Raw genomic sequence first — 13037 nt, forward strand, 5'->3', positions numbered from 1 at the left:
CCACCCTAGCTGCACTGTCTATTGTTATTCGGCTGTTTTTTCCACCTTGGCCTCAGTCGTCCCCTGGAACACCTGACCTCCATTCTCCAGACGGTCTCAGACATGAGGTAATCAACGAAGGATCCTAATGATCTTCGAAGCGGCCCGTAAGAAGAGGAGTTCTGAGGGCCCGACTGCTTTTATTTATGCAGCCTGGCTGCAACATGGGGGATACGCGGTGGAAAAACTGCAGCGCCGGGATAAGATTAGCGCCGACGTCGTGTGAGCGGCCGCGCGGCGAAGGCGAACAATATTTCAACGCCTTCTGACGTGAGAAACGCACCACAGGAACGCACGGGGCGCTTTCAAAACGTTCCCTCTCTAGAAACGCGCTGGCCTAACATGACTGTGATTCTTTCCATCATAAGCGATGCCTGAAAATACTCGGTTCTCCATTTCTGTTTCCCCCAACGATATTCACTTCCTGTTACAACAGTTGGTTGTATATCATACGGAGAGTTCTCCATACCGACGAGCAAACACTGCTGGTTTCCATCATGGAAAAAAAAAAAAAAAAAATTGGCCAACAAGACATCTGGGCAGTACATTGTCTTATAAAACTAATTGCACGGTACACAAATTCCTGCAACACCAAAAACATCCAAAGCATCTTACCGACCCTGTAGAATTGCACTCGAGGTTTTGTGGAAGACAAATAAAAAAACATTTTTGTTAAAAATTTAATTGTTTCGAAATTTTTGGTGGTCAGATGACATTGCAATTACCAGTGGAAGAGGAAGGAACATGCAGAAACAACAGCCTGGTTCCAGCGGGTCCAGTAAAAAAAAAAAAAAAAACCTCTGGCGGGCAGGACCCAGCTGGATCCGGCAACGCAACTACAGCCGGGCCTCGTTTATCCGAGTCTCGGATGTCCGAAATGACCAGTCGGCTGAACAGCCACTGTGCACACACTCACCATGCATATTTCCTGGTTGCTGCAGGGAACTAAAAGTAATTTAGACAGATTAAGATTGGATGTGTATAGGAGATCTATGCCGTGTTTTATATATCTGCATGGGTGGCGAAATGCAGATGGTTTCATTCTCCCGAATTATGTCCCTTCTCAAGGTGTGTTTGTGCAGCCATGGCTGTACAACACAGCTGTACCCAGAGCAGAGCAAGAAGGACCATCTCCTACCGAACACGAACAGGAGGGCCTCCCTACCCTCTCTCCTGTTCCTGGTCTCCCTCCACCAAACTGCTGCCTGCCAAACCCACAGGAGGAAGGAAAAACCGAGGGAATATAGAGTTATGCCCATTTTCTGACAGTTACATTCCTGCCCGGACGCCAGCAGCCGGGAGCTTGAAGCGCCAAAGACCCTACCATCGTGTTCGGTATATTGATCCCGCACATGATTAGCTCTGGAGCCGTTCCTTTTCGGCATCGTGCTTAATATATCACTCGCGATGGGGCCCTAACAATCTGGAGACTACAGCCCCCATCCAGCACTAGTCCTCTGATCCAGGTCATCTGTCCCTACAGCATGGTGCTCCACACCCCTCCAAACCCCACCCCAACCCGCCAGTCTTTTTTACCCTGGAAGGCGTCAGCGTGGCTGGAGATGAGGTACTTGAGCTCGAAGCTGTAGGAGCGAATGTTCTGAAGGGTTTCCCGTTTTACAGCAAACTGGTAGCTCTCCTCCATCTTCCGGGTGCAGCAGGATGGGCCCTGGTGCTTACACACCAGCAGGTCCACATCTGGGGAAACAGAAGGGGAGAAAAATATTGACCGTTTCAAGATATTTTTCAGGTTCACTTCAGGGGCAGCTTATCATACTGGGATGGGGTATACAGTGGCTGTAGGGGGGGGGGCAGACATTCAATACAATGAATGGGGTAGATAACAACCCATAAATAGACCATGAGGGTATTTTTTTGTTGTATGACTATAAGAGTTATAGGAAAATGAGTGCATAAATAACACACCTTAAATTGTGCGGACAGGCAGAGCTGCACACCATGTATATTGTGTATATGCATATATATATACTGCACTAATTTTGTACCGAGTGGACATAAACAGTGTCCTGAGCATGCATATATATGGAACCAGCCATAAATCCATAGGGAGGCAGAGAGTGGCACCATGGGAGGTTGAGAAAGTAGACCAACAAGAATTCATCCATGTTTCCTGCTATAAATATTACCTCCGCTAAAAGTATAAATATCTCGGGCTCATGTGCTTACACATATGTTGACAATATGTCTCCTGAGACGCACACTTGTGTACATGTCCCATACCAGCTCAAACAGACTAGTACATGTGCCAACACCGATTTTTTACAATGCAGACATGCACATTCTCCCACATACTTGCACACACACACGTGTGCACACACATACACATAAAACCAGACAGACACACACATCTACACACACTTACTTGTGGGGCAATTGCTCGCAAAAGTACAAGAATTCATAACAACCGCGACTAGGCAATGATCTAACCCAAACCGGTATGACCTGAAGTAAGACTCAATCGGACACAATTACATCAGCATAGTTCCCAAATAGAGTCCACCCTGCCCTGACACCATCACCCACTTCTCCCTCGCTACATATATAAACACTGTCATGACATCACTGGAGCTGGCCACGATTAGAATGGCTTATTAAAACTCTCCCCGCTCCCTTTCTCACAGGCTCGGTTGCACGCTTTTGCATGCACAGGAACACTGGCTTTGCTGGGGGGGGTGTCTCATGATGCCAAAGTCTGATATGATAACTCATTTAGTGGGGGAGAGGGGTGGATCGGGGCAGGTGGTGTAACCAGAGCCTAAAGCCTGGCCTCGGGACAGACGGCAAGACCAGTGCCTCCCCATCCAAATCCATCCGTGAAACACAATAGGGTTGCAATCTCAATCCCTCTTTCCCTTTCTGCCCCCCCCCCCTCTCTCTCTCTCTCTCTCTCTCTCTCCCATTTGCCCGGCATATCCTAGTGAGGCCTGGCTGTCTCTTAATTACCCAGCGAGGCTCCATTTGTTCCCATCCCACAGCCAGAGGAGTGAAGTAATGACTGGCCATCCCGCACAGTCTGGCCCATCATCTCTGCACCGACCCGCTGGTTTGTCGACACTCGCGGCTGTACATTTCTTAACATTGGACCCCCCCCCCGGTTCCCCTCAGCTACACTCTCAAATCGTACCTGCCCCATTTACCTCTCCGTCAACAAAAAAACCCCCATTCTTCACCCCTGTCGCAATGATCAATTGGTGAAAACGCGCAATGTGCAACAAATGCGTTCCCAATCTGCCTGAGTGTGCTCCTGTGTATATTCCAAAAAACTTTTGAAGAACTTTGCCAAAAAATGTGCTGTTGTGATCGAGTCGTATCAACATAAAACATATCGCTATGGGAACATATTGCACAGGCCATGCGGTAAAGGTATCAAAGTTGTCAGATCTGGATTTTGGATGCGAGCACAGTGTGATGTCATAACGGCGCCCTTTCTCTGATGGCCGGGTCAAGGTTCACCACACTTGATTATCCCCCTCTCCGTCTCGTCGGTGTCTGTCCCCGAACCTGTTCTCCGCATCGGCAGGCTCTTTCTCTCCTTTCGTGTATTATCTGCAATATGAAAGTAATATCCATGGACTCGGTGGTGGAATCCCGCCTGGCCTCCCCCGTCCCTCGCGAGTCGCAGCTCGGAGTAAGTGATACTCAGAAAAGACTTTGGCAGCTAAAGCCACCGCGGCACTCGGGGACGGGTCAACAGTGTCGTGAATATTCGAGAACACCGACTCATGCCTTTGTGCAAATAAAACCAATTGCAGAGTCTGCTTTTATTGTTTTAACCTTCTAGGTTGTTAAACTGGTATTTATTTAGGGAGGCCGAGTCGAAATGGTTGGCATCTAAACGTAAAATTAAAGTTGTACAGCGAAATTATTATGGACCCAGAGAAGCAGTCTTCAGTGAAGTGAAAAAGTCATGCTTGTAGGAAAACGAGGAGGTTATTTATGTGCCTGCCTTGCTTTTGAGGTAGGGGTGCGGGACGCTGGAGCCTATCCCGGCAGTCACTGGGCGGCAGGCGAGGAGACACCCTGGACAGGCCATCACAGATTACAATACATTATAATATATAAATGTTTTTTCAAAACCAACTTCAACTATGACGGATTTGCAAAATCCAGTGACAAATCTTTTCTCTTGTCAGTATGAAAAACAAAATTTTAAAGTCGAAGATATTGCTGTGCCATATATCTATCTGTCCATCTATCTATCTATCTCTATATATAATATATATGTGTATATATATATATATATATATATATATATAGATATACACGTTTAAAATCTCATCTCATCTCATCTCATCTCATCATCAGCTGCTTCTCCGGGGTCGGGTCGCGGTGGCAGCAAGCTAAGTAGGGCACTCCAGGCGTCCCTCTCCCCAGCAACGCCCTCCAGCTCCTCCTGGGGGGATCCCAAGGTGTTCCCAGGGCAGACTGGACAAGTAGTCCCTCCTGCGAGTTCTGGGTCTATCCCAGGGTCTCCTCCCAGTTGGACATGCCTGGAAAACCTCCAAAGGAAGGTGCCCAAGAGGCATCCTGAACCACCTCAAATGGTTCCTTTCGATGTGAAGGAGCAGTGGCTCTACTCCGAGCTCCCTCCGGATGTCCGAGCTCCTCACCCTATCTCTAAGGCTGAGCCCGGACACCCTACGGAGGACACTCATTTCAGCCGCTCGTATAAGTGATCTCACCCTTTCGGTCACTACTGCTATCATTTAAACGGCACATTTTTTCCCCCCATGTAAGGTAGAATTGATGCCGTGGAACAAGCACGTCTATTCTCGAAGCTCCACGTGATCTGATATAGAGTCAAGAAGGCTGGAAAGATGAAGCCCAACACTCACAGTCGCTCCAGTTAATGGTCAGTGTGTATGTGTGTGTCTTAATCATGGTGTCTTCACACTCTTGGCTCGTCTGAACAGTTGTCAACCCTGTCAACTGACTCCCCCTTATAAACTTTTGACAGAATTCTCTGGGGTAATTTGCCATGTTAATGCAATATTTCCAGTCAGAGGGAGTGACGCGGGCGCTCCGTTGCCCAAGTCGAGTCCTCCAGTGTGGTGAAACTGTCCTCCTCAGCCGTCCTCAGTGCTGGACCAAATGTTGCGGTGGTGATTAAGCAGTGGATATTCTGCTGAGGTGGTGGTTATCTTGTGACCATGTTAACCAAACACAAACACTTCCTTATACCCTCACACGCACCCGCACGCCCATTTATATGCAGCTCGCATCGACTCAGTACGGAGTTAAAATGTGTTTTGATTAAAAGCGTGTTGATGACTAGCAGGCCGGCGGTTTCCTGATGCTTTTTTTTTTTGGGGGGTATTTTCCCCGAGAACAGGGCTAACTTTGTTGGAAGCGTGTAATTAATGTAGTCGAGCTGCTCCTCTTAGATGTTGCCCCGCTCGGCCTTCTCCTGCCCTCAGGAAGCCGGTTTGCCTTTGAGGTTGTCCCGTCCACTGAACCCGAGGGATATTTACTCGGCACCCGTTTGCTGTGCTTAGGACGGACCTTGCTAAAGAAAAACACCGCTCAAAGGGTCTCCGCCGCATACCTTGGACAACCTCGACTCGCGTGTGGAAGGGTCGGGGCTTTTCAGGACCCCAGCTGGATCTGCCAGCACTGATTGGCACGGGGGCCAGAGCCCCACCAGAGGGCAGGAGCGGGATAAGAGGCTTTTTAAAGACGGGAGATCTGGAGGTAAAATCCACTCAAGCTAAAAAAAAAAGAAGAAAGAAAGCCAGGTTACAGTTGTAAACCGAGAGTTGTCAGCTGAGCACAGACGAAAAGCGCCTCATCGTCCAGAAAGCAATGGAACCACGAGAGTAATCCCGTTCTGTTTCCAGCGTATCTATCAACAAGTCCTCCTAAGAAACCAGCACTGCCCTCTCGTATTTCTGTTCCTTGGATGCCATCCAACGTCAGTCATCTTTGCTACAGCAAACACACCTACAGCGATCATTTGAGACATTCATATTTTTAGATATTATTTGAGAACTGGCTGGAATAATTGGCAGTTGAGTGTCTGATTCCCTACAGCAAGCCAGAGGCATAAGGTAGCAGACAATTAACTGAACTATCAGATGGACCTGGACTGAGGTCCACTATGAGATCTAGAGATCAACTCAGACACAAGATACACTTTCATTCAGGTGCAAAACTGCTTTGGTTGGGTGTCCGGGTGGCGTGGCGGTCTATTCCGTTGCCTACCAACACGGGGACCGGCGATTCAAATCCCCGTGTTACCTCCGGCTTGGTCGGGCGTCCCTACAGACACAACTGGCCGTGTCTGCGGGTGGGAAGCCGGATGTGGGTATGTGTCCTGGTCACGCCTCCTCTGGTTGGTTGGGGCGCCTGTTCGGTGGGGGGGGGGGGGGATAGTGTGATCCTCTCACATGCCCCTGGTGAAACTCCTCACTGTCAGGTGAAAAGAAGTGGCTGATGACTCCACATGTATCGGAGGAGGCATGTGGTAGTCTGCAGGCCTCCCTGGATTGGCAGAGGGGGTGGAGCAGTGACCGGGGTGGCTCGGAAGAGTGGGGTAAATGGCTGGGTGCAATTGGGGGTGCAAAAATGGGGGGGGGGGACTGCTTTGGTTGCAGTGGGGACGAGACAGTTCAGTAATTTATATTGGGCTCTGTGACCTACTGTGGACTCTGCTAAAGATGGAAAAAAAAAGAAGCTGTTATGACATTACTGTGCACACTGCTCACTCAAAATAACAAAAAAAGAGAAATGACACTCGTGTTTAACAGCTCAACTTGACCCTGAAAGTCAAGGACTCAATGTGGTAACCATTCCGGGGTTTTGCCCCTGCCTTTAATTGTAAACGCATTAATTACAAAAAGACCCAGCTACATGAACTTCCCATTATTCTGCTGCAGCAAGTGGTTGTGGGATAGCCAAGAAAGAGTATAGGAATGCACCCCGCGGAGCACTTTATTTTGCACGGGGTAGGAGGTGTGCGCCATGTGTATGCTCGCCTCCGTGAGAAAGGCCCAAGTTCGAAAAGGAACAAAAATAACTGCAGCCAATCAAAGAACATGAGAGCCTGCCAAAGCGTTTGATGCCGTAACTGGTTAAGGATGTGGCAACATGTGATAACATGCTGCGTCGCCATTGCCTTGCTATCAACACATGACGCCGCTTGCTCTCGTATTGTAGATCTGGGCCACTTTCTCTCTCTCTCTCTCTCTCTCACCCTGCAAAAGCTGTCAGTGATACAGCTAATCAGAGCACGCTGGCCGGGTAGAGGCGCTTGCACGGCATATCTGCTGCCGATTGTGTTACCCAAGGAAATGATCAAGTTGTTGTTTTGTTTGCTGAACGTGAAAAGAACAGCCGTGCTCGAACCACATACCTCTAAATGGGAGTTTTAAACGTGTGTCTTAAAATGCACCGGCCAAGCAGCACGCCGTAACCCAGGTATATCTGAGGTTTGAACGGTGTGCCGCTGTCAGTCTAAGCGATGCATCTGTAAAGGGCTACATCAGCAATCCCCCCCCCCCCGCACCCCACCCCAGTAATCTCGATATGGAGTGTCTGGCTGTGCGCTACAGCAAAGAAGTGGCCAGAAGTTTAAAAAATAATCAAGAGATTAGCAATAACCGCATCGCTGATCAGCTCGGCTCTGCTAACACCGGATCTGGCACCGCAGTGGATGCGCTATTCATCAACTGTGGGCGAACGAGGAGGTTTTACGTGTCTGGGTGCTTTCCTTTTTCAAGTCTTGTCAGTATTTTGGTTTGAAAAATTGCGTTTGGGATCACAGTGATGAGATAATGCATTCATTTTGTAGGTCTCTCATTAGCGTCACTTGGCAGCTGGCAAGAACAGCGAAACCACTTGTGTTCCACATGTCTCCATTTTGAACTCAAGACAAATTTGAGGTTATCACTGTTGGCCCCAAAACATTCGGTCAGTCGTATTTCATTAATTAAGCCAGGATCCGGGAACTTGAAAAAAGCCTTGCAAAAAGAGCTTGCGGAGACCTGTTTTCATCAACTGAGGAATATCCCAACAGTGAGGTCAATGCTAATTTTAGAGAATAGAGGGAAGACTGTTCATGATTTCATGTCGTCTCTCCTTGACCCCTGCTATGGCCTATTTACATCTGAAGCATCAGACATTGGCACAGCCTCAAATAGTGCATGACTCCTCTGCTAGACTTCTGACAAAGCAGATTACAACCGCGCTCGCCTCCCTTCAACGTCTGCCAGTAAATTTCAAAAGTGATTTAAAATTTGACTAATTGCTTACAAGACATTACATGGTCTGGCACCAGACTTACACTGTGGAGCTGCTGGGCCCGTGCAGGACTCTTTCAGACCATGCAGATCGTCCGACCGGAGGCTTCTTCCTGTCCCAGCATTTGGGTTGCAATCAAACGGAGATCAGGCGTCCGGGGCGAGGGCCCCTAAACTTTAAAACAGCCTCTCCCTTTCGGCGTTAGAGCTGCTGAATCGATCGCGCCTTTTAAATAGCGCCTTAAAACTCATCCCCACGGGCTTGCCTCTCCCGATTTTTGAATTGCTCTTATCACTTTTATTGCTCTCTTCCTCTTTTACTTGCCACCTCACATCTTTTCTTCCAGTGTTTATTCCACTTGTTTTGTTGTGCAGTTCGCTTTGTGCCGCATATGCTTGAGCGATACTATTAAAATAAAGTTGTTCGCGCCTAAAATAAATGGAAGCAGGGGTGTTAGGCGCCTCGCACATCTCCAGGGTGGCTTCACTGTAAGAAAAGAGATGATTATTCTGCTTTGCCGTATAGGCCAGGCTTTGATGGCATATTCATCCGTGTGAGGAAAGTAATTGTGTGCACATCACGTAGGTGCAGGGCTGTCAGAGCAAAGCAGTGAAAGCAAGGGAGCCGACGCCTGCACACAAAAGTTTAATAGGACAACGTTTCAATCCCACATGGATCTTCATCAGGGCAAAATGTATTCTTCGGGGGCGTCTGGGTGGTGTAGCGGTCTATTCCGTCGCCTACCAACGCGGGGCTCGCCGGTTCGAATCCCCGTGTTGCTTCCGGCCTAGCTGGGCATCCCTACAGACACAATTGGCTGTGTTTGCGGGTGGGAAGCCGGATGTGGGTATGTATCCTGGTCGCTGCACTAGCACCTCCTCTGGCCAGTCGGGGGCGCCTGTTCGGAGGGGGGGCAGGGGGGAATAGCATGATCCTCCCATGCGCTACATCCCCCCCCTCCCGGTGAAACTCCTCACTGTCAGGTGAAAAGAAGCGGCTGGCGACTCCACGTGTATGGGAGGAGGCATGTGGTAGTCTGCAGCCCTCCCCGGATCAGCAGAGGGGGTGGAGCAGCAACCGGGACTGCTCGGAATATAGGGTAATTTTCCAAGTGCAATTGGGGAGAAAAGGTGGGGGGGAAAAAAAACAAAAAAACAGTTTTCTTCATCCGGCCGGTTTCTACTCTCACTGAGCAACATGAAACTTGCAGAATCAGAGTGATGAAAACTGGTGAGGGACGCTCACATACTGTAAGCTCTTTATTGGGTTGGACTCTCCTTGAGTTTCATGAAACTATAATAATTCAGCATCCGACCAAACTGTGATCACCGCTGGTAAATATCACAGCACAGTGACCACTCGTGCTTTCAGCAGCTACAAAATGAATCATTAAGAGTTACAAAACGAAGAATAACTGCAATAATATATAGAGGTGCTGGAAAAAAACTTTCTATTTAGAGTCCCCATATCCAATGGGCTGCCTCTTAAGTTCCTCTAGTCCAGAATCCTAATGCGCTTAGTGAGAAATCAGTTCACCACACATGAAGAAACACGGCGCTGTATCCAAAAAGGGAAGAAGAAAAAAAGTCGGGTCGGGGGGGGGCTGAAGTTTTGCCACTTCAAATTTCAAGAGTTGCTTTGGTTGGCATTTGATCTGAGAGGCGAAACTGAGGAGCATAATTGTGTACACACATCCGCACACATCAGACCCCCCCACCCCCACCCCCCACCCCCCACCACCACCACCACATTCCCACCGAACCTTTGGTCTGTGCTTTGAGGCCAAATTGTGTCTGACCCGAATCAACTTCTCCTGGATAACTCCAAAGCTGAAAAATAAGCCCAAATCTATGGTTGGGGCTACGCAATGTTTGATTAGCTGTGAGGGACTCGCTGAGACGTGGTGGAGGGTAAACATACTAGTATGCACCGGACCAAAGCGCTTTTTAAAACAAAGAAAAACCATATCGACAACCAAATCATATCCTAGGCTATTGTGCAAGATTACTACTTTCACCATATAAGCCCTTTTTTCGGCGTAATAAATCATAATACCCATCATCCGACTAAAGAATGTGCCTTCAAAAGAGAAAGATGGAGAATGGAAATTGGGTGCCGAGTACTCTTTGGGCAATTTGTCACGGTCAGAGAGAGACATTTGGGAGCATAAGCATCCCAGACGCTTGCTCCGTCATTAGAAATACCATCCCAAGTCCAGCATATCATGCTTCCACCTCTTTACTCTCACCCTGTCAGGTAAAACGCTCCCCAACAGCTGCGGCGAAGGACCCGGCTAACGCTATGCGGCCTCGCTCCTGCCCGTTTACTGCCGGCCGTAACAGCTTGTCACGCAGAGAGAGTCCTTCTACGCGGACTACTGACATCTTCACAAGACCGCGGGGCCTTCGGTTGTCTCGCAGGGCTTACTCTCAGCTCGCCTGCGGTGGAGCTGGCGTGCTCCGTCGCCAGTAGCAACAACATCCCAAACAAACATATCAAGTGGTCTGGATGCACCGCCAGGTATGTTTCCCACTTCGCCGTGTGTTGCTCTTCTCCCCGTTTCGGCTTGCAGGGCCGAAACATGGTGATGCTTCAGCTGCAACCTGTTTGTCGCTATAACGCGGTGATGATTGTGGTTTGTGCCTCCGGACAGATATCGATACCCCGCATACGCAAGGAGTCATTACGAAGAAGCGTAGCTCTGTTAGACCGACAAGCTATTGCATGAGGCAAATTCAGTCACTGAGAAATAAATCCATAGTCACCCCTGAGGTAAAAATCCGAAAACTTAAGCGTGACATACTTGGCGTGCTTGGTTGGGTCTAGTAGTGACAGATAAAATATCTTGGATATGCCAGTTATTACATGAAAATATGATACTAGGATGAGTAGAAACAGTGCCACAGAGAGATAGTATAATGAAGCTGAAGACCGAATTGTGTCTTATTGTGCTTGCAAAATAAGTTTGCAGCACAACTAGCAGAGAAAAGTGAGGCCTGAAACAACCCTGAATCCATTTTGCCTTCCAAAACAGATTTGGAACCAATGTTTATCCTAACAAATAAAATGTTTTTCCTCAGTGCGCGGCAGTAAATCACATACCATAAAACCAAAGGGCATAAAAACCGGGTAAACAAAGCAAAAAAAACTATTCCAACAACAACAGGGGAATAACCGAGTTATCCGTGTTCATAGAGACATGCCTGAATGTGCTTGCTGTGATTAGGATGCACCACATTTCTGCAACCTGTTGCCCCTTGAACCCGACTGCACTTGGCACAGCCTTAAAGGCTTGACAGTGCATGGCCACCCAAAGTGTTCGGCTGACTGTGAGGGTGGTGACTGACATGGTCAAGTCAATCCTACAGACTGATGATCAGCACGCTGGACCGTGAAGACGATACTGAAGCTTTCAGGCACATGGATCAAATCATAAACCGATGCCCCCCCTCCCCCCCCTCTCTTTGGTCCGTTCCTGCTCTATAGTCCTGTCTCAGCACCAGTTTGAGCGTGATGGTGGGTTACTCTGCTAAAGTAAAGTAGCAAAACAATTATTCATCTTTCCAAAGAGCCTGTGTATTGTTAGCAACTGGTTGGCATCAAAAACGATAAATCTTTGGAGAGAAAAAAAGCCCATGGAGAGTGTTATGATTTAGGGCTTTTCCAGATCTCACACAATTTGCAGAGTTACACAGCCTATGTGTTGCAACCCCGGTTCACACGCATGCACGACGGTAATGCAAGAGTGTAGTTACACTATGAGAGTCAACAGGTTCTGCACGGGTGGACACGTTCACGTAAACGATGACCAGAACTGGGTTCCAAATCTCAGTCGAAATGAACGACCGGCATACTTGGCCTGGAGCACTGTGTCAGCTTGTGTACTTTCATTGTTGCTTTTATTCGTGTGTTACTATGCTGACTAAAAGTATCACAACAAAAACATTCCAGTTGCAATAGCACACACACACACACACACACACACACACACACACACACACACACACACACACACAATGGATACAACTTTCCTCTCATCTCCGTGTTGAGAGATCATGTTCGGCATCAACAGGGTCGGTGATTTCGGCGTATCCCTTATCATCATTAATTCATTTTAAAGGGGGTGTCCGCTGCTTTACGCTGCCATTTAGGAGATAGCTCTTCCTGTTGCATGTGTACATAATTAAACCACGTGTGGTTATGACAGTCACACAGCATAGTACAGTATATGAACAAATGGCCAGTAATTAACGTTGGGGGTGGGGGTGGGGGTGGGGGGGCATGCTGGGTGATACCTTTCTCCAACTACAAGTCCTTCTCTTACAAGGCTACGGTTGCTCTTTGCTCCGATGGCATGACGCAACATCAAATGCGAGGTTTCTCCAGCAGGTCTCCGTCTACCTGTCAGTCCAGGCTTGCGTGACTGTACTATAAAGACAGCCCGAGTCACAACACCGGGTTCGGCCGCTTGGCGGACGGGTCTCCCAGCAGCCCGACGTGTGTCCCGCGCGAGAATTTGTCGGGAAGTCCCGGTCACTCACCTGTGCCAGGTGTCTCCGGTACCCGGTGCAGCGGACCGATCTGCCGCAGCTGGAACGCCGTCCTCACTTCATGACAGCTGTAGGCGCCCACGTCGAGCACGTTCACCCAGAACAAGCACGTCAACACGATCCACCCGAATCCGGAGGAGTTCACGCGTGGGCATATTCCTCGGGACATTGCCGCATCTCACACCAGGT

At 48.7% G+C, this 13037-nt stretch overlaps 1 protein-coding gene across 1 annotated transcript in view; it reads right to left on the reverse strand.

Moving 5' to 3' along the window:
• Positions 1-13017, reverse strand: part of LOC130124455 (glypican-5-like) — a 142006-nt gene extending 128989 nt beyond the window's left edge. Inside the window, 2 exon segments of the mRNA XM_056293909.1 lie at positions 1576-1737; positions 12840-13017. Coding sequence (XP_056149884.1) covers positions 1576-1737; positions 12840-13017 — 340 coding nt within the window.
• Between the last annotated feature and the right edge of the window lie 20 nt (positions 13018-13037).

The sequence above is a fragment of the Lampris incognitus genome, chromosome 14, assembly GCF_029633865.1.
Source record: "Lampris incognitus isolate fLamInc1 chromosome 14, fLamInc1.hap2, whole genome shotgun sequence".
Lineage (NCBI taxonomy): Eukaryota > Metazoa > Chordata > Actinopteri > Lampriformes > Lampridae > Lampris > Lampris incognitus.